At 44.6% G+C, this 20,498-nt stretch overlaps 1 protein-coding gene across 1 annotated transcript in view; it reads right to left on the bottom strand.

Annotated features, from left to right (window-relative positions):
* The window catches only part of ULK2 (unc-51 like autophagy activating kinase 2), a 360,264-nt gene that overhangs the window by 95,990 nt on the left and 243,776 nt on the right, over nucleotides 1–20,498 (bottom strand). The window contains exon 19 of the mRNA XM_069226356.1: nucleotides 15,410–15,600. Coding sequence (XP_069082457.1) covers nucleotides 15,410–15,600 — 191 coding nt within the window. The remainder of the gene's footprint in view (nucleotides 1–15,409; nucleotides 15,601–20,498) is intronic.

Below are 20,498 nucleotides of genomic sequence, written 5' to 3'. Positions count from 1 at the left end.
GCTCTACTATCTTCAGGTAACATGTCTATAAACTGCGACATATCAGACCACATCTGGCGGTCGTACCTTCCTAGGATTGCTAGGGAATTTGCTGCTCTAACTGTAGTGGCCGCCATTGTTGAGAACTTTTTCCCCAATCGAATCCAATCAACGTCCTTCCTTGTCTGGGGGGGCAGTCAGAGATGCCGATGGATTTCTGGACCTTCTCTGAGCTGCCTGCGATATGACCGAGTCTGGTTTAGGGTGACTAACCAGACATGCTGGAGAATTGTCCGGTGCTTTATATTTCTTCTCAAGTCTCGGTAAGACTGCGGGAATGGAGGATGGAGTCTGCATGACCTTAAGGCCCTTCTCCCAAATTAAATCAACAATGGGAATAGCCCTTACAGACTTCCTAGTATCCTCTTTGAAGTCATAAAGAAAACAGTCTGACTGCTTTGATGTTATTGGCAGTTGGAATCTTTTAGCAGCTCTTTCCATCACACTATGAAAACCACCAATATCCTGCGGTGGAGAGTCTACTGGCGGGGCGTAGAAGGAGATGGTGTTTGAATTTGATATTCATCCCATTCTGGAATGAGTGAGTCAGTGTCCTGAATTTCACCTTCTTCCTGCGCGTCCTCAGATGAAGGTGGAGCCATTTCCTGTCCAGATGAAGGAGCTGTGGTAGGATCAGGAAATTCAGATGGTCTAGCAGGGGTGGACACTGGTGTATGCGGAGGTTGCACCTGGGTAGAAGAGCCTGGTGGAGGAAATCTAGAATAATAATCCTGCATCATCTGTTGTAGGTTAGCTATCAACGAGACAGGCATCTGAACTGTCTGCTCCTGTTGCTCTTGAAGTTGCAGGTGACTCTGATTCTGCTGATCCGAATAAGGCTGATCATCTTCTTCTTCATCTTCCTCCTGACACTTAATCCGTAGTTCAGATGGGCTACGTGCCACTGGGAAGAAACCATCATCTGAATATACATCATCTTCATCCTCCTCGTCAGCAAAGAGATGTTGCGGAGGTACCTGTGTTACTTTACTGGGCGATGTATGTGATGGAAGTAGGAGAGAAGACTTGCTCTTTATTGGAAGAATTCTCTGTGGTAGGTAAGGAGATGCTCCAAAATGTTTTGGTATCTGATCAGGGTATTGAGCCGTCGGCGGAGCCGTCATCGACGGAGCGTCCGTCGATGGTGTTCTCGCTGACGGTGTAGGCGTCGACGGAGCCGTCGTCAGTGGAGCCGTTATGGGTGCTGTGAGCGTCGACGGAGTTGCCGTCGACGGTGCCACCGTCGACAAGGTTTCCGTCGACGGAGCTGCCGCTGACGGGGTTGCCGTCGACGGGTGTGTCGCCGTCGCTGCTTTCGTCGGTGAGATCGTCGACGAAGAACTTCTGAATTTACTCGTCGATGAAAGCGTCGACAGTAGAGATTTCATCTTCTTACCCGTCAACGGTTTCTTTGTAATCTTCAAGGTGTGAGCCGACGATGGACCGTATTTCAAGCTCACCGACGTTATAGTCGTAGATGACAGTGGAGACGAGGTGACGATCAATGGCGACGATGGAGCCGCAAACGTGGCCGTCGCTGATGTCGTCGATGAAGGAAGGCCTGCCGTCGACGATGCGCTCGACGACGGTGTCGTCGACGGTGTGGATCTCCTGGACGCCGACGGTGGCAGGGAACTTGAAGGTTTTTTTAGCTTCTTTGAGGAGGAAGCAGGTGTAGATGGCTCTGAGTGAACCTTACCACCCATTTCTCTGGATGTTGAAGCTTGTTCCTCTGGCTTGTCCTTAAATGCATGCAGCTTCTTGGCTGACTTACTGCTCTTGGGGGAGAAGCTCTCCACAGACCTCTTCCTCTTCTTTGAGGCCACTGATGTGTCGCTGTCCTCCTCCTCAGAAAGAGCTTCTCTGGCCTTTCTTTTCTGAAGCCAAAGTAAGAGCCTGGCTTCTCTGTCTCTCAGAGTCTTGTAGGGAAAGGTCCTGCAGATCTTACAGTCTTTGACCTTATGCTCTGGATGGAGACAGTATATGCATTCCTTGTGAGGGTCCTCACAGTGAAGCCTTAATTTTCCACAGGTCCCACAAGGTCCAAACAAACCTTTTCTTTCTGTAGACATGATGGAATAATACTACAGTAAGAACAAAAGTGAAAATTGAAGATTATCTCTTGAAGAGAAAGAAAACTGAGCAGAGCTCAGGGAGACTCCCTTACACACGACGTGCAGTAGAAAATCTGAGAGACTGAGCCTCTGTGCTGAGGATTCTAAAGGGGTGGTCTCGTCTGATTGGCTGAAGTTTGGGCCTTTTCTAATGAGGCTGATAGTTGTACAATTGAATATGTTTTTTCCTATTGACTTCAATAAAAAAAAATAATAATAATCTATTTATTGCTTTCTATGTACCGTGGGACTACCACTTCGACGACGGGGAATGATTCAAGCATGTGAATCTATGAAAGATACCCCAAAACTGGAGAATTTGTTTTTGTCTGTCTAACAAAAAGAATGAGCCACTTATGGTGTTCTCGGGTGATTTGACTCCTGATGTTCTTACTGCCAAAATAAGATCACAGGATGCAGTAAAATCAGCAGAAACCATTTTAAGAAACGTCCTGAAAGATTTAGATTTAGACACAATGGCAAATTTTGTGATGCCCCAGAGCTCCACAAATCACGGGAGTCAACAAGATTGCCTGATGTTGTCTTAACATTTTTTACGTCATTGTTTAATATCAGCAAAGCAAAACTGTTGAAAACGAAAGTTCTTGAGTTCGGAAGAGAAGCCAACAATATTGATGATGACTTTGAAGATATACGCGAAGAAGTGGAAGACAATCCCATGAACCGTATGCTGTGCAACTGTACTGTCTTTGCCAAATCATGTTTTATGAATTACATCACTGCAGAAAGAAAACTCCGCTACACATGATGACGGCCCACACAATCAATGACAAGTACACAAGTAGAGAGCTAATCACTTCAATTAATAGGATTGGGGTATCAACAAATTATAATGAAATAGTGTGGAGCAGGAACAGAGTGAATCAGACAGCCCACCACTTCCAAGTCACTTTACCAGGAAAGGATAAACAATTGCTGCTCTTGCTAATTTTGATTTTGAAGACAGCTTTTCTTGGTCTAGAACATCCAGCACAAAGGATACTGCCATGGTGCTTTTTCAAGACTGTACCAATGAAGTAGCTGCTGGAAAACAAGCTGTCAGCTGTAGGAATAAACAAACGAAGCCGCAAACTTGTAACTCACCTGCCTTGCCAACGTGTGCAAAATCATTACAAGCCATCAACACTTCCCAGTCTCCCAGAAGGCTTCAAAGTGGCTGAGGACATGGATCTTCTTCTACCTGATGCTCTGGTTAGCAAAGCTTATTTAACTGAATTTATCATATTGCTTATTCGGTGTGGACAGAATGATGAAGAAAAGGCAGTTCCTCAGCGGGCTGGAACACACTGTCCCACTGAAGAAGGTTGGGTTTTTACGAGTAATACCATCTCAAGTGACAAACTATGCAAAAGTATACACAGTTCTAAAAATGTTCCAAAATGTACGTGCCCAGTTTAAGACCAGCTTATCCTGCCAATTTTCTGCAATGAAGGTGTTGTCTGTATTGTAGCTGACATTTTTAATCAGCAATGCAGTAGAATTTGATGAGTTTTATCCAATGAAAGGCATTTTCCACATGACAAACGTTGTGTTGCGGTGTGCAGGAACTTATCTGAGTGGATGTGGCATAGAAGATGCACTTATTGGTGTTGAAATATTTGGAAGCAAAACTGTCCAGTCAGTATTGAGCAGAACTAATTATGTTTGTTTGCTGAGGTATGCTCATCATATCTGAGGCTATATGAACATTGTGTTTGAATGCTTTCTGGAAAAGAAGGACAAATTAGGTTTTGCATATCTTATCTCAGAAGTGAACAAGGCACATGGTGCACTTCATTCAAAAGACAATACAAAGCCAGGCAATGTTCAATACAGAGTTCAAAATAAAAAAAACGAGTTCAAAGAGTTTGTCAAAGAATGTGAACAAAAATCTGAACTTTGCAAGTACTGGGGGAAATGTTTTACACATAATAGCTCTAGTGAAAAACTTGGTACATGCTGATTGGGAAGGGAGCAGCACATGAAGACTGTGGAGTCACAGATTACTGTGTTTCCCGAATTCGATAGCATAAATTACCTGAGATATGGTATTTGGAACGAGTGAAAAAGCTAGAGGTGGAAAAACCATACCTCTACAGAAAAATCATTGAAAGACATTTGTGGTGAAAGACATATAGGGAAGGTTCACTGCTGTGGCTCCAGATATAAAACTAGAACAGACTATCCAAAGATCACAGATGAGCTCCAAGGGATGTGTTGGTCAGACACGTAAAAATGAATATATTGCTCAACGGCATCTAGTTTACCATGAAGTCCTTTTTGTTTTATTTGCAATGTTTCAAGAGAGATGACCAATTCAAAACTAATGGACTATCGTGAAACTGTTCCTCACCACGTGTATTGCTACATGCACTACGTGCATGCGGCAGCACTACGTGCAAGGTAAACAGTGGTGCAGAGTGTGGACCATTGGCCTCTGCTTTCATTGGCCTTCGCTTCCATTTTGGTTCACGACTCCATTTTGTCGAGTCTGGTTCGGTGCGTAAGGCACTGTTCTGTGTTTTTCCACAAGCTTCGGCAAGCTGAAGGGTGGGGTGTTTTTCTGCTCAACTTCGCTCCATCTGCCTGGTACGAAGGGCGCTATTTACATTCCACGAGCTATCAGTTAGAACAACAGGGGGATGTGCCTGTACACAAGGAGGAATGCAAGCTTCACCTTGGAGTCCTCTCCTGGGAACTTGGCCCGTTCTGAGGAGACGTCTCGAAGGGTGAACAAGGTACCGCCGATTGCACAATTTGTAAAGGAGGGGGTCTTTTTCTAGAAAAGACTCCTGGGCGTTAGTAAATACTATAAAAGTTGGGGGCCTAGATGGGCTGGTTTAGGAACTCTCTTCTGGGTTGGACGCAACGCCAGGAGGACTGATTGTCCCGAACAGAGGCTCCCTGTGTCAGCTGATTTGGGTTCCCCAGCTTTGTGTACGGCGGAGGGATGCAGACGCTCTTTTCGGTGAAGCTTTTCAATTTATTAAGTGTACTGTGTGTGCGCGCGTAATGTGTACTTATTCTTGCAGTCATTTTCATGCTATTGAGCATTGAAGTATATTGTGTGTGCGCGCGTAATATGCACTTATTCTTGCAGTCATTTTCATGCTATTGAGCATTGAGGTATATTGTGTGTGCTTGTATTATATGCACTTACTCTTGCAATTATTCACAGAGTGCTTATATCTTTATCATTATTCTCATGTTATTCTCCTGATGTATATATATATATATATATATTAGTGTGGTTTAGTTTTGCTAGCTGAGAACTTGCCCCTTAAATAAACTTGATTATTCTACTTACGAAGGTGTTTGAGAGTGATTGCTTTACATTGTGCCTTAAAATATCCTGAAGTGCATAGTTTTGATATTCTGAAGAGTAAAGCAGCACAAATTGGCGTAGTCGTTTGCAGGATTCGAAAAAAAAAAAAAGGGAAAATGCTTAATAAGATCAAAGCGAGCTCAAAAGCAGGTTCTCAGGTAGCAAATCCAGACATAGAGATACCGGGGTGGGAAATCGCTCCGTATAAACTATTAGCTCAGGAATGGTCACGTTGTGCTGGTTTGTGTGAAAATTGGAATGCGTGTATGTTAAATGTGGAACCTGAAGACCTTCTCAAATGTCTACGGAAAGTTTCAATTGACAAGGGAAGGGAGGTTTGTGCGTTGGGGAGGCGAGGCTGGATCTTGCTTTCTGCGTACCGAAAGTTGTATGAAAAATGTTTACAGTTACAAAAAGACCACGAGCAGCTGGAGAAGGAGTTAGTGGAAGCCCGAAATTCCTCTACCATGCTAGCTTGTCAAAATAAATTATTAAGTGATAAGTTGGAAATGTACCAACTGGTTGCAGAGAGAACGGCTGTTAGCGTAGCTAAATATAAACACAAGAAACGAAGAGGGAAAGTTAATAAAAAGAAGGTGCATTTAGCTATCTCTCAGGCAGGATTAGCCTTTGACCCTGAATTTTGGGATGGAAACATCTGGGATACATCTGATTTTTCAGATGGGTCCGGTGGCGATGACTGCCAAGATGTTAGACAGGAGAAGACAGAGCGCAGGAATGTTGTCCGTGCGCAGCCCATATATCGGCGAAAGTTACAGCATAGCCCAGCTAATCCTGGAGGGGTGATGTTGGATGCCCTGGAGGATTACACACAGCAAGAACTAAGTGATGTGATAGACAGATTTTGACAGAGGTCTGGGGAAACATTGCTTACATGGTTGGTGCGGGTGCACGATATGGGGGGCCAGGGGGTCCAATTGGATCACGGCGACGCCCCGAGGCTTTGTATGTTAAGTACAGACCCGGTTATTCAAAATGAGTTTAGAACCTATCCAGGGAATGGTCCCATGACCAATTTGTTAGAGCTAGCGGCGCAAGGGTGTGCTCAGAAGTATCCGACAGAGTCAGACTGGCCGCCTAATGATAAACCTTGGTATACTTTGAGAGATGCAGTACAGAGATTGAAGGAAGAAGGGATGAAAACAGCTATCTTTATGGGTAATGCCCATGATTTGATGAATGGAATTTTAAGTGTGTCTGTGCGAAACCGGCTGATTAGGGCCGCTCCTCCTGCATATAAGCATGTCATCATGACTTTGTTAATTAATCAGACAGGTAACCCATTGTCTCAGGTGGTAGAAGCGGTGCGTGAGTTAAGTGATTTAGGAGAATGGGCTAAGCCAGAGAGGAATTCACGGTCTGAGAATCGTACTGATAACAACAGGGTGACAAGGCGAGACATGTTTCAGGCCTTGATGCGAGATGGGGTGACCAGGAATGAAATTGATGGGATAAGCACCAAGGACATGTGGGAAATGTACCGCAAACGCGGTTTGGATAAAAAGGAGGGGAGTAGGAAAGGGAACAAGAAGGATAACAAAGTGGTGAACCAGAGAAAGGCAGGAGGGGAGGAGCGTGAGAGTGAAAAGGGGGAGAGAGGGAGAAAACCCCACAGTAGAGAGAGATCCCCAGAGGACGGAAATTGGGAGGAAGAGCACCGAAGCGCAGAGGGAACCCGGAGCAGGGAGAGAGACCGGGAACTGACAGGTTCTGGGAAAACTCGAGGAAGAGAGTGGGAGAGGGAGCTGGTAAGCTCAGAGAGGTTGCGAAGCAGAGACAGGGAGGAGGAGTTCCCTGAGAATTACCGCAAACTGTATCCAGATTTGACTTGGGCAGACTCTGATGTGCGCAGAGTGAAAATAGATTAGGAAACAGGCCAAACTCCGGTGCAGGGATGGGCTCGCAAAGATAACAGACCTCATGTCAAAGTAGAAATTTATTGGAAACGTGGAAATGTTCAAAAAGTTCGAGCCCTCGTTGACACCGGAGCGGAGGCCACCTTGATTCATGGCAATCCAAGAAAATTCAGGGGACAGTACTTTACCATTACGGGATTGGGCGGAAAAGAAACCCCGGCAGTGCAGATAGTGGTTCCCATGAAAATAGGGGCACTTCCAAAGAGAGAATACACTGTCCTGATTGTGCCCATTCCCGAATACATTATTGGAATTGACATTTTGAAAGGGATGACCCTACATTTGGAAGATGGATGTTATCAATTTGGTTCCAAAAGATTTATATCAATAGCCGCCGCAAGGGTGGGGCTGTTGAAGATTCCTCCGGTAACACTTCCCCAAGCTACTAAAGTGATTCAAATGAAACAGTACAGAATACCGGGAGGACATGAAGAGATTAGCCAGACTATACATGATTTACTAGAGGCCGGGGTAATAGTTCCCATCACCACTGCGTGGAATAATGCCCTCTGGCCTGTTCGTAAAAGTGATAACAGTTGGAGGATTTGCATTGATTATCGCCAATTGAATAAACATACACCTCCTCTGACTGCAGCGGTCCCAGACACCATTACCTTGATTGAGAACATACAGAAACACAGTGGGACTTGGTATGCAACCATTGACATTGCCAATGCCTTCTTTACGATACCAATAGCTACTGAGAGCCAGCCTCAGCTGGCATTCCAATGGGCGGGGCGTCAGTACACCTTCTGTAGATTACCCATGGGGTATTTACATAGCCCCACTATCTGCCACCGGCTGGTGGCAGAGCATTTGGATGAAGTACCAGTGGTTCCTGGAGTGCAAATTTCCCACTATATAGATGACGTGATGATGCAGGGAGAGACGCAAGAACAGGTGCAAATTCAGCTAGACAGGGTGGTGGAACATTTGCAGAATCAAGGGTGGGAGATTAACCCCGAGAAAGTGCAGGGACCGTCTCAGAGCGTGACATTTTTGGGCATTCAGTGGAATCAGGGACACAGAGAAGTGTTGCCAAAAGTGAAACAAAAGATTAAGGAATTCGCAGTACCGCGAAATCGGAAGGAAGCCCAGAGCTTTATTGGACTATTCGGGTATTGGAGACAACATATACCCCATTTGTCTCAGATTTTGGCCCCATTGTACAAAGTTACACGAAAGAAAAATGCGTTTGAATGGGGAGAGCAGGAGCAGCGCGCGTTTGAATTGGCGAAAGACGCCATTCAGCATGCTTTGGATTTGTGGCCGATTCGAGAGGGAGACATTGAATTGAATGTGACAGTCCAGGGGCAGTATGCCAATTGGAGTTTATGGCAAAAACAAGGAAGAAAGAGGGTGCCCCTGGGATTTTGGACAAAGAAGTTACCTGAGGCAGGAGAGCGGTATACTCCCTTTGAGAAGCAGCTGCTGGCCTGCTATTGGGCCCTGGTTGATACTGAGCAAATTACACTGGGACACAATGTGATTTTAAGGCCTGAAATTCCCATCATGCAGTGGGTGATGAGTTCCCCAAAAACTCATAGAATTGGACATGCGCAAGAAGCCAGCATTATAAAATGGAAATGGTATGTCCAGGACAGGGCACGAGCGGGTCCAAAAGGGACCGCCGTTTTGCATGAGCAGGTAGCGCAGGCTCCAGTGGAGAATTCCGAAATGTTGCATGATGTACCTTCAGTGTGTGAATCCCCAGTAGGGTGGGGCCAGCCGTTCGCAGACTTGTCTGCAGATGACAAAAAACATGTGTGGTTCACAGATGGTTCAGCAAAATATGTTGGAGCGAAAAGGCACTGGAAGGCAGTGTCCTATAATCCTGTTACCAAGAAGCTTTTGACAACTACAGGACAGGGAAAAAGTAGCCAGTATGCAGAGCTTTATGCCGTGTATCAGGCTTTAAAACAGGAGCTACCCGGAAAATGTCACATTTATACAGATTCCTGGTCTACCGCCAATGGGTTAGCTACTTGGCTTCCCACGTGGCATGCACATCAGTACAAAATCCATAACAAAGAGGTATGGGGGAAGGAGTTATGGCAGGAGATCTGGGAAATGTTACCTCAAAGCACCGTGACTGTCTATCATGTGGACGCTCACTGTCCAACTGATTCATTAGACCGATGGTTCAATTGTCTTGCAGACGATCGAGCCAAGATTCAAGAGGCTGAAGTGGAGGCGCAGAGTTCTGATTTGGTGGGAATGGCTAAATGGGCACACCAGAAATGCGGACATCTTGGAAAAAAGGCTACTCACAGGTGGGCTGAGATTAGAGGGATGCATCTTCCCCTTGATTAAAACAGCAATCATTGAATGTCCCATTTGTCAGCATGCACAGCACAGACCGGTCCCACAGGTGGTGAGAGGCCAGCTAGGTAGAGGTAAATTGCCAGGACAGATTTGGCAGATTGATTACATTGGACCAATGCCAGTGAGCAGAGGGTGTCAGTATGCCTGCACTGTGGTAGACACTTACTCTGGTTATCTCATAGCCTTTCCCTGCAAGCGCGCAACTCAGCAGAGCACCCTGAAAACACTAGATCTGTTGATTCTGTACTATGGAGTGCCACTCCAGATTCAAAGTGATAACGCCAGCCACTTCAAGGGCAGACTAGTGCAGGACTATTGTGCACAACGCAATATTGAGTGGATTTTTCACATACCTTACTACCCACAAGCAGCGGGACTGATTGAGAGAATGAATGGGTTGCTGAAAGAACAATTGCGTAAACTGAATGATGGGACACTGAAGGGGTGGAGGGATAATTTGTATGATGCTTTGCAAATTTTGAACAACCGACCCCTTACAAATGCTGAGACACCTCTCATGAGAATGCTCACACCTGCTTTGCAGATTAATCCGTTTACAACGAGCAATACCATTGTGTATTGGGAAACAGCTCCAGGAGCTTTGGCCCCATATCGAGCTACACCAGAATCTGCAGGACTTGACTTACATGCTTTACACATGTATCGATTGAAACCTAGAGACATCACTCTGATTGAAACTGGGGTGGGAATTCAGATTCCCCCTGAGCATTACGGTCTGATCGCCCCTCGATCTGGGCTTGCCTTGAGGGGCATCCAAGTTTTAGGAGGCGTGATAGATGCAGACTACCAAGGCGAGTTAAAAGTCATTCTCTTGAACAGTGGTGACACAGACCTAGTGGTGCAACCTGGTGATCGCGTTGCCCAAATTGTCATCATGACGGTTTATGGAGGTGTTGTTAAGAAGGGGAGCGCCCCAGCTCTTCTCACTGTGAGAGGCAAAGGAGGGTTCGGATCTACTGACAAGAACCCAGGGGCCAAAGTGTGGATTGAATCCCCAAATAACCCTCCTCAACCCGCTGATGTCATCGCCACTGGACCAGACAATGTCCTGGTAGTTATGCGACCTGGTCAAGACAAATGGGAACATGTTCCCGCTGACAAATGCTATCTGCGAGAATGATAATACGTGTTTTGTCCTTTGTTCTTTTCAGATCATCCTGTGGAGTGCCTGTGCCATGAGTGTGGTGTATGGAGCCCGTTCGGGAGACTCCACCGGGGAGCGGGAGGGGCTCATAGCCCAAAAATTCAACCGTCAGCCGCAGATGCCAACGCTGTTGCATCAACCGAACAATGTTTGGATTCATCTAGCGCAGGAAGTGCTGAATATATCTCACTTCTGTATGAGTAACATGCAAAGCGTTCAAGATTTGATTACCACTTGTCTAGTGGCAGTGCCCACTCCTGCTGCTGTATTATTACACATCTTTAACAATACAAACCAGGATGGAATGGTGGATGTGAGTGACGTTCGCTCCCATCTGTCACTCTATGAGTACTGCCGTCATTGCCCGGAGGTGGGCAGGCGGTTGTGGAGGAACATGACATCTATACTCACGTTTAACATCTCAAGTGGGGATGTGTGCTATTCATTGACCTGTGATCCTATGAAAATAGGTAAATGTGCTCAGCTCAAATTGGAGAAAAGAGACAAAAACTTAACTGCTGCACAACGGACGTTGTGCCACTCACGGACTGACCTAACCTGTTTGAATGTAAATAATTCAATGTTTTGCCAACATGTGGTGCCTGCTGCCAGCCACATTCAAAATGTTAAGTTGCCTAAAGGTTGGCTCTTTTCTTGTGGTAATCTTTCTTTTACTTATATTCCAGCCAATCTAACCGGAGGGCCTTGTGCCTGGTCACGCTTAGGCTTTCTCATTTCTTAGGCTTAGGTTTCCCATGGATACTGCTCTACACCCTCGCTATACCAGAGACACTATTCAATTACCTACGGACTGTGATTCTGAAATTTAATTGCTGTCCAAAACAGAATATGTTAGTTTAGCTAGTTCTATCGTAGGGGTGCCAGGACTTGCAGTATATAATACCAGAGTTATTAATAAACTTGCATGTTTAGTAGTCAAGAATATTAACTATACAACAGCTGCCTTAGCTGAGCTGTTATTAGATGTACAGGGAATTAGAAGAGCTGCTTTGCAGAATCGCGCTGCTATTGATTATTTACTGCTTAAACACAACCATGGCTGCAGTGATTTTGAAGGATTATGTTGCTTCAATTTATCCGACCACTCCATATCAATCAACTCCCACATAGAGGCCCTGCATAAGTTGGTGAAGGGGGTGCAGCAGGATGTTGACAAGGGGTGGTGGGATTGGGCTTTTGGATGGCTGCCTAATTTAGGCCAACTGAGTTATATCTTTGGTGTAATCATTATCATAACAGTTATTTTAATTTCATTATGTTGTTGTATTCAGTGCGTGCCTAACCTTCTATCTCAGTTTTGCCCAAGAGCATTGCCATTTCAGCTTATAGGATATACTTAGTTGTAAGTTGGCCAAATGGTCCAAGGGTGGAGATGTATTGCTACATGCACTACGTGCATGCGGCAGCACTACGTGCAAGGTAAACAGTGGTGCAGAGTGTGGACCATTGGCCTCTGCTTTCATTGGCCTTCGCTTCCATTTTGGTTCACGACTCCATTTTGTCGAGTCTGGTTCGGTGCGTAAGGCACTGTTCTGTGTTTTTCCACAAGCTTCGGCAAGCTGAAGGGTGGGGTGTTTTTCTGCTCAACTTCGCTCCATCTGCCTGGTACGAAGGGCGCTATTTACATTCCACGAGCTATCAGTTAGAACAACAGGGGGATGCGCCTGTACACAAGGAGGAATGCAAGCTTCACCTTGGAGTCCTCTCCTGGGAACTTGGCCCGTTCTGAGGAGACGTCTCGAAGGGTGAACAAGGTACCGCCGATTGCACAATTTGTAAAGGAGGGGGTCTTTTTCTAGAAAAGACTCCTGGGCGTTAGTAAATACTATAAAAGTTGGGGGCCTAGATGGGCTGGTTTAGGAACTCTCTTCTGGGTTGGACGCAACGCCAGGAGGACTGATTGTCCCGAACAGAGGCTCCCTGTGTCAGCTGATTTGGGTTCCCCAGCTTTGTGTACGGCGGAGGGATGCAGACGCTCTTTTCGGTGAAGCTTTTCAATTTATTAAGTGTACTGTGTGTGCGCGCGTAATGTGTACTTATTCTTGCAGTCATTTTCATGCTATTGAGCATTGAAGTATATTGTGTGTGCGCGCGTAATATGCACTTATTCTTGCAGTCATTTTCATGCTATTGAGCATTGAGGTATATTGTGTGTGCTTGTATTATATGCACTTACTCTTGCAATTATTCACAGAGTGCTTATATCTTTATCATTATTCTCATATTATTCTCCTGATGTATATATATATATATATATTAGTGTGGTTTAGTTTTGCTAGCTGAGAACTTGCCCCTTAAATAAACTTGATTATTCTACTTACGAAGGTGTTTGAGAGTGATTGCTTTACATTGTGCCTTAAAATATCCTGAAGTGCATAGTTTTGATATTCTGAAGAGTAAAGCAGCACACCACGCACGTGTGGGAAAGAGAGAAGAACATTTTTATAAACATGCTGACCGCCTTCTTCATTTCATGCAGCAGCAAGGAAACACCTTTGAAATCACGGAGGCTGTGCGACTACACAACTTTATGACCAAACAATATGTGGATAATGATATAAAGACACATCTACTAGATGTCCTCGAACACGGATCAAAGCTATATGCAGAACTGAAGCAGGAGAGATTTGTATTGAAAGAGAAAAAGCTGATTGACATAATCACTAAAGATAAACTTCCACGCTTCAATTTTCATAGTAAGAGTTTCATCCAACTCGCCACTACAAAAGAGGTTACAAATAAACAACTTTCGCAAGCACATAGAGAGATGGATGTAGCAAAAGAAAGGGGTGAATTTATCAAGGACATTCTGCCGTATGATCTTCTTCCAACAAACACGTTACTGATGCTTCAGTGAACACTAAATTTCCAATCATTGCAAGTGGAATGATTGTCAACGAGGAGTTGGTGCCTCCAGAGATAAATTCAAAAGGTACAGGCCATATTTTCGAGAACTTAACAGCAAATGGGAGGCAGTCAACCTTTGCGTTATTCCACGATGAGTGGGCTGTTCAAAATGGTTCCAATCGAGTCATTGTACTGTCAAATGACACAGATGTTATTATTGTGCTACTTTAATTTGTTGCAATGTTCATAAGTCAAGGAATGTCCGAGTAATGGATATGTTTTAAAACAGGCGTGAAACGACACTTAATCCTGCTTCCTATTCTCTACAAGAAACTTGACCCAGAGATGCCCAGTGTTTTTACCAAAGCACGTTCTTACGGGTGATGACACTGAGAAAAATTGGAATAAATTTTGGAGCTTTAACTGCTGAACCTGTGACGTTTCTAAAAGGATTTGCTGAGACAGAAGAAGAAAGTGACACTTTCTGGCCATGTGTAAAAGTTCTGACTGTCACACATTGGACAATCTTCGGTTCAGTGAGTTCAAGAGATCAGTCCCGCTAAGTGACTTTCCACGGACACCATACTCTGTGCGTGGACACATTAAAAGAGAGTTATACTTGATCAGAAGTTGTGTAAATGTTTTGGATCATGCATATGTACAGAAAGATCTGTGTGAATTTGTTTGGGAAGATATTGATGGGGTGCCAAAACCTACGAAATTTCTAAAGCCTCTACCCACTGAATTTACACATACACGTACTTGCAAAACCTGTGCTACAAAAAGATGTCCTTGTTGATATGTTTTTCTCAAATGCTCAACATTCTGCAAATGTACCATGAGCAATTGCTGAAACAAATAAAGTGAACTATGAAAATGTGTCTAAAACAGAAGTGATTTAACATTATTTTTTTACACATTCAGATCATAAACAATGTTTGGTGCATGCATAAAAGAAAGAAAAACATTATATTTGTTTCATTTCTATATATGTATCTTCGTTATCTATTATAGCTGCCATTGTAGAAAATGGCAGAAGGGTTGATCTGTGGAGATTATTTTTTAGATTTAGTTAAGACTACTTGACTCCCAAAACCTATGTTTTGACAACAAAATGAAGTATATATGTCTCATGGTTCCTGAAATATCACATCATGACTGTAATACATAAGCCATTTTAAAAAATGTTGTCCAGAAAAATTTAGCTTGGATTAGCAATGTCTATCCAAGCTAAATTATTTCTCCAATGATCTAAAAAAAAAAAAAAAAAAAAAAAGAAAATCAAGAATGAAAATCGCTGGACAACAATTTTTCTTTACGGAGGTATAGCAAGGAGCCTGGATTATATTCACTACAGGTCTTCTCTGCCAATACAGGAATACAAAAAGAATTGAGATCTGCTTCGTCATACTTTGGCCACGTAGGTCTACTATGTGATAATTCTGTAGTGAAACTGCTGTATTGCTATCATTTTCTGGACTTTTGTGATATCAAGGTGATGCGTAGCTTGCCTACTGAAACCAGCTGACTTGCGGAAGCCCTTAAAGTTACTGCCCAGTTTAATGGTCAAGTAGGAGTGAGCAGATTGTTTAACAGCTTTACAAGTGGAGTCTGAAAGGGAAACGTACTTACTTACCTTCCAAACGTTGTCTTGCCGTATTCACCAGATGCGAGCCTCTCTGCTCCATGAGCACAGGGAAAATGTGAGAACTCCCTTTGGTCTTGCAGGTCCTTCGAGGAAGCGGTATCCCCCACGCCCTGGCATCTTGCCAACGCCAGTAAGTTTGAAGACGCCTGAGTTTTAGGAATCTTGCAGGGAGCTGTTGCCTAGACAATACAAGACATTTTTATTATGATATTGTTTAGATGGCAAAACTTTGCTTATTTTCACTGAAAACGAAAAACCCCTAACTCAATTCCTCACAAAATGACACTCATCAGGGTCTCTCTATTTTCTAGCATTGTAAAATGAAAATGAAGCAAACCTGCCTGGCTGATTTTCAGTGGCATATTACTTACTTCCAGTTGCAAGTTGCATTGAGTCAAGTCAAAATAAAGTGCTGCTGATTAAAAATTCCAGACCTGAAGGTGTTGCATTGCCACACATGATATAGTGAAACTGGGCAGCATTGCAGTCATCTGTCATCTTTAAGTTGTGCAAAGCAGACTCCCTTAGATCAATATTACCACAGGTGACCTGGCAGGAGTGAGGAATATTTACATGCCAGAATGACCTGTAAAAGGTCACCAGAACTGGGCATGGGTCAGTCACTCATGGCTGGTTCAGACTGAGGTAGGACAAACACAAGCTGTCCACTGCACCACAAGCCCAGCAGACTCCCCACATCATGAACTGACTCAGATATGTCAAGAAGCAGAGGGCGCTGTGGAATGTGGCCCCGTTCGAGTTTCTCTGAAGAAGCCATTTCAAGAAGCATACAGGTGCTACACAAACTCGACTACGATCCATTTTCCCCCTTTAAAAATACCCAGAGTGACAGAGGAGCTACTACGACAAGAAGCCCTGCGCAAAGTACAAAATATCAATCACTACAACCATGGATGGGCATCTAACTTCTATCAGCTGTTGGTTTTATGACTGGGCACCAGGAAGTACCCAATCAGCAAGCTCTCCTGGACCGTGACCACAGCAACAATTATGCATCCCTTTCTCTAGGTGGTGATGTTGCCAGTGACCTGAATTAGTGTGCGCTGGCCCTACAGTTACAAATTTCATGGTTGGACCGTGGCAAGCATATTGCCATCCTCAGTTAGTGAGCCACTCTGGGTGCATGCAACACCAACCAGCTGATGGAGAACTCACACATTGCACGCCCTGTCAAGCATGAAACTGACAATAAAGTGAAGTGCAACTGGGGAACATACCAAACTCAGAGGGGTGGGTGAGTAAGAAAATAAGTTACTTACCTGTAACTGTGGTTCTCCAGTATTGGTATCTTTCATAGATTCACATGCTTGAATCATTCCCCGTCGTCGAAGTGGGAGTCCCACGGTACATAGAAAGCAATAAATAGAGAATTTTTTTTTTTTTCATTGAAGTCAATAGGAAAAAACATATTCAATTGTACAACTATCAGCCTCATTGGAAAAAGCACAAACTTCAGCCAATCAGGCGAGACCACCCCTTTAGAATCCTCAGCACAGAGGCTCAGTCTCTCAGACTTCTCCGCACTAGTGATTACAGGAAAGCAAAAGAGGTGAGCCCCTCTGGGGAGGAGGGTGGGTCGCATGTGAATCTATGAAAGATACCAATACTGGAGAACCACAGTTACAGGTAAGTAACTTATTTTCTTCTCCAGTATTGGGGTATCTTTCATAGATTCACATGCTTGAATCAAAGTAGCCAGCAGTAGGAAAAGATGTTTGAGTTCTGAAACACCAGAAGCATGCCTGTGCATAGTTCATCCTATATGGACTCATATAGGTAATTAACATTTGCCAATCAACCGTTTAAAATATTACATATATGAATATATACATCTACACATAGATATATTTACATGAAAATATCATTCTGGCAATACATAGAGGATGGAGGGTAAGAGGTTATTGGCTCACCTTATGCAAATAAATTACGTAACACTGCTTGTCCTACTGCGGCATCCATTCTGTCCGTAGATTCCAGGCAGTAGTGCTGGGTAAAGGTGTGAGCACGTGTCCATGTTGCTGCTCTGCAGATCTGGCTCAGAGGGACTCCTGCGAATAGAGCTGCCAAAGTGGATACCGCTCTGGTGGAGTGCGCTCTGACACTGGATGATAACGGTTTCCCTGCCAACTGGTGGCATAGCTGTATGGCAGAAGAGATCCAGCGCGCTATGGTCTGCTTAGTAACGGCTTTGCCTTTATTGATCCGTCCATAACTGATAAACAGTTGCTCAGATTTACGGAAGTTGCTAGTCCTTTGTATATAAAATTTTAAACATCGTTTAATGTCCAGAGAATGTAATGCGCGCTCCGCTGCAGTTTGTGGATTTGGAAAAAATGTTCTCAGAACCACCGGCTCATTTAGATGAAAAGACGATGGAACCTTAGGTATAAATTTTGGATTAGTTCTCAAAATGACCACCTCTGGTTTGAATTGGAGGAAAGGTGGAGAGATTGTGAAGGCTTGGATATCGCTAACCCTCTTCGCTGACATCAAGGCCAGAAGGAGGGCTGTTTTAAAAGAAATGAATTTGAGGTCCACCTTATGAATGGGCTCAAACGGATTTTTCATTAACTGGGAGAGCACAATATTCAAATGCCACTGAGGTGAAGGACGGTGAATCGGCAGAAACATCCTGAACAAACCCTTAAGAAATTGTTTTATTATTCTAGATGACCATAAAGAAGGTGACTGAGACGTTTGTCGGAAACGGGATATGGCAGCCAGGTGCACTCTAATAGACGAATGCGAAAGGCCGGATTTAGCTAAATGCAATAGATATGGCAGAATCTGTTCAGGAGAGGACCTTAGAGGATGAACGTTGGAAGTTGAGCACCATAAGCAAAACCTCTTCCACTTGAACTTATATGTCCTGTTTGTAGACTGAGCCCTGGCACAGGCAAGTACCTCCCTGCAATCTGGAGGGATGTCTAGGCCGTCGAATTCATAGAATTCAGGAGCCAGGCTGATAAACGAAGAGACGTCGGGTTGGGATGACGTACCTGACCCTGATTCGTTGTTAACGAATCCGGTAGTGTTTTCAGTCGAAAGTGAGGCTGCTCCGAAAGTAATAGAAGTTCTGTGAACCAGAACTGGCGTGGCCATCTGGGAGCAATTAATAGAAGTCTGCATGGTTCCCTCCTCATCTTCTGCAGAAGTCTCGGGATGAGTGGAAGCGGGGGGGAAAGCGTATGCATAAATCCCTGACCATCTGATCAAAAACGCATTCCCCTTTGATCCCTTCTGCGGTCGCCAGCTTGTGAAGTGTTGGCATTTCTTGTTGTCTCTGGTCGCAAACAGATCCAGACTGGGTTTGCCCCAACGACGAAAGAGACGGTAGAGAACTGACTGATTGAGTTCCCACTCGTGGCAGCTGGTTTGAGTCCTGCTTAAGGCATCTGCCCAGGTGTTGGTGATTCCCGGGAGATGTTCCGCTCTGATGGATATTCGATGCTGAATTACCCAATGCCACAGCTTCTGCGTCTCTAGCGATAATGCTTGCAATCTTGTGCCCCCCTGTTTGTTGAGGTAATGCATGACTGTGGTATTGTCTGTTCTTATCAAGACTGAAGAACCCTTGATGTTTGTGAGGAAGGATTTGAGTGCCAAGGAAACCGCTCTTAACTCCAATACGTTTATGTGAAGAGTCGACTCTTGAGCGGACCATTTCCCTCTCACTGAAAGATCCTGCAAATGAGCTCCCCATCCCTCTAGGGATGCATCTGTTGTTATAATGTGTACTGGCTTGTCCTTCAGAAATGAAAGACCTTCTGAGATGAGGGGCGTATCCTTCCACCATTTGAGAGCTTGTTTCGCTGATGGGGTTATCCGAATTACATTGTCGAAAGAACCTTCTATTTGTTTCCATTGATTGTCTAACTGCTGTTGAAGTGTTCTCATGTGTAGACGACAGTTTTCTATCAATGGAATGCAAGACGAAAGCATCCCCAGAAAAGACTTGTAAGTCCGCACAGAAGCAGACCTTCTTTTGCTGAGACGTGCTGCTAAATCTCGAAGTTTCTTTCGTCTGTTGTGTGAAGCAAAGGCTTTTGCCTGGACTGTGTCCAAGATGGCCCCTAGAAAGGTGATGTTCTGGGGTAGGATCTAGATGAGACTTGGGGTAATTGACTGTCAAGCCTAGAGTTCCGAAAAGAGATAGACATGTCTCCGTGTCTCTGGCAGCCTTTGATGTTGTTCGTGCCTTTATTAGCCAGTCATCTAAATATGGGAACACTTGTATCCCTAGTTGCCTGAGGTGGGCTACCACCGGTGCCAAAACTTTGGTGAATACTCTTGGGGCCGACCTGAGGCCAAAGGGCAACACTCTGAACTGGTAGTGAGTGCCTGCAACCCTGAATCGTAAGAATTTCCGATGATTGGGGTGAATGGGAATGTGGAAATATGCGTCCTGGAGATCTAAAGATGTCATAAAGTCCCCTCGGTTGAGTAGGCACAGGACGTCTTGAAGGGAGATCATGCAAAAAGACTGCTTCTTGAGGTATTTGTTGAGAGAACGAAGATCTAAAATAGGTCTCCAGTCCCCTGTCTTTTTCCGAATAAGGAAGAAGCGGGAGTAAAAACCTATTCCCCTCTGGCTCCTTGGTACGATCTCTATTGCTCCCTTCTTCATTAAGATAGCAATCTGTTCCATAAGCTTGTTGAGATGGGCTGGCGGGGGACCTTTTGGTGGTACATGAGGGGGAGGTTGGTTGAATTCTAGTGTATGTCCTCGGTTGACAATATCGAGTACCCATTTGTCTGAAGTTATTCTGGACCACTGTTGTAGGAACTTGGAAATTCTGCCCCCTATTAGAGTGTTGATATAGGGGCTGGGCGCAGGCATCCAATGAAGGTCAGTGCTTTTTTGTCGTCTCCTTGGTCTTGTAAGCCGACTTTCCTCTCGCTTGTTGCCTGAAATGCGTGGATGACTGTTGTCGAAAGGAATGTGGTTGTTGCTGGCCAAAGGTGGAACGAAACTGTCCCTGGTAAGAGGAGTATTGGCGATATTGTTGAGCGCCTCCTCTATACGAAAAGGTTCCTCTCCGTCTCGCTCCCCGAA

Source organism: Pleurodeles waltl, chromosome 3_1 (genome assembly GCF_031143425.1).
Source record: "Pleurodeles waltl isolate 20211129_DDA chromosome 3_1, aPleWal1.hap1.20221129, whole genome shotgun sequence".
Lineage (NCBI taxonomy): Eukaryota > Metazoa > Chordata > Amphibia > Caudata > Salamandridae > Pleurodeles > Pleurodeles waltl.
The sequence above is the reverse complement of the archived record's forward strand: the minus strand, read 5'-3'. Positions and strand labels throughout refer to the sequence as shown.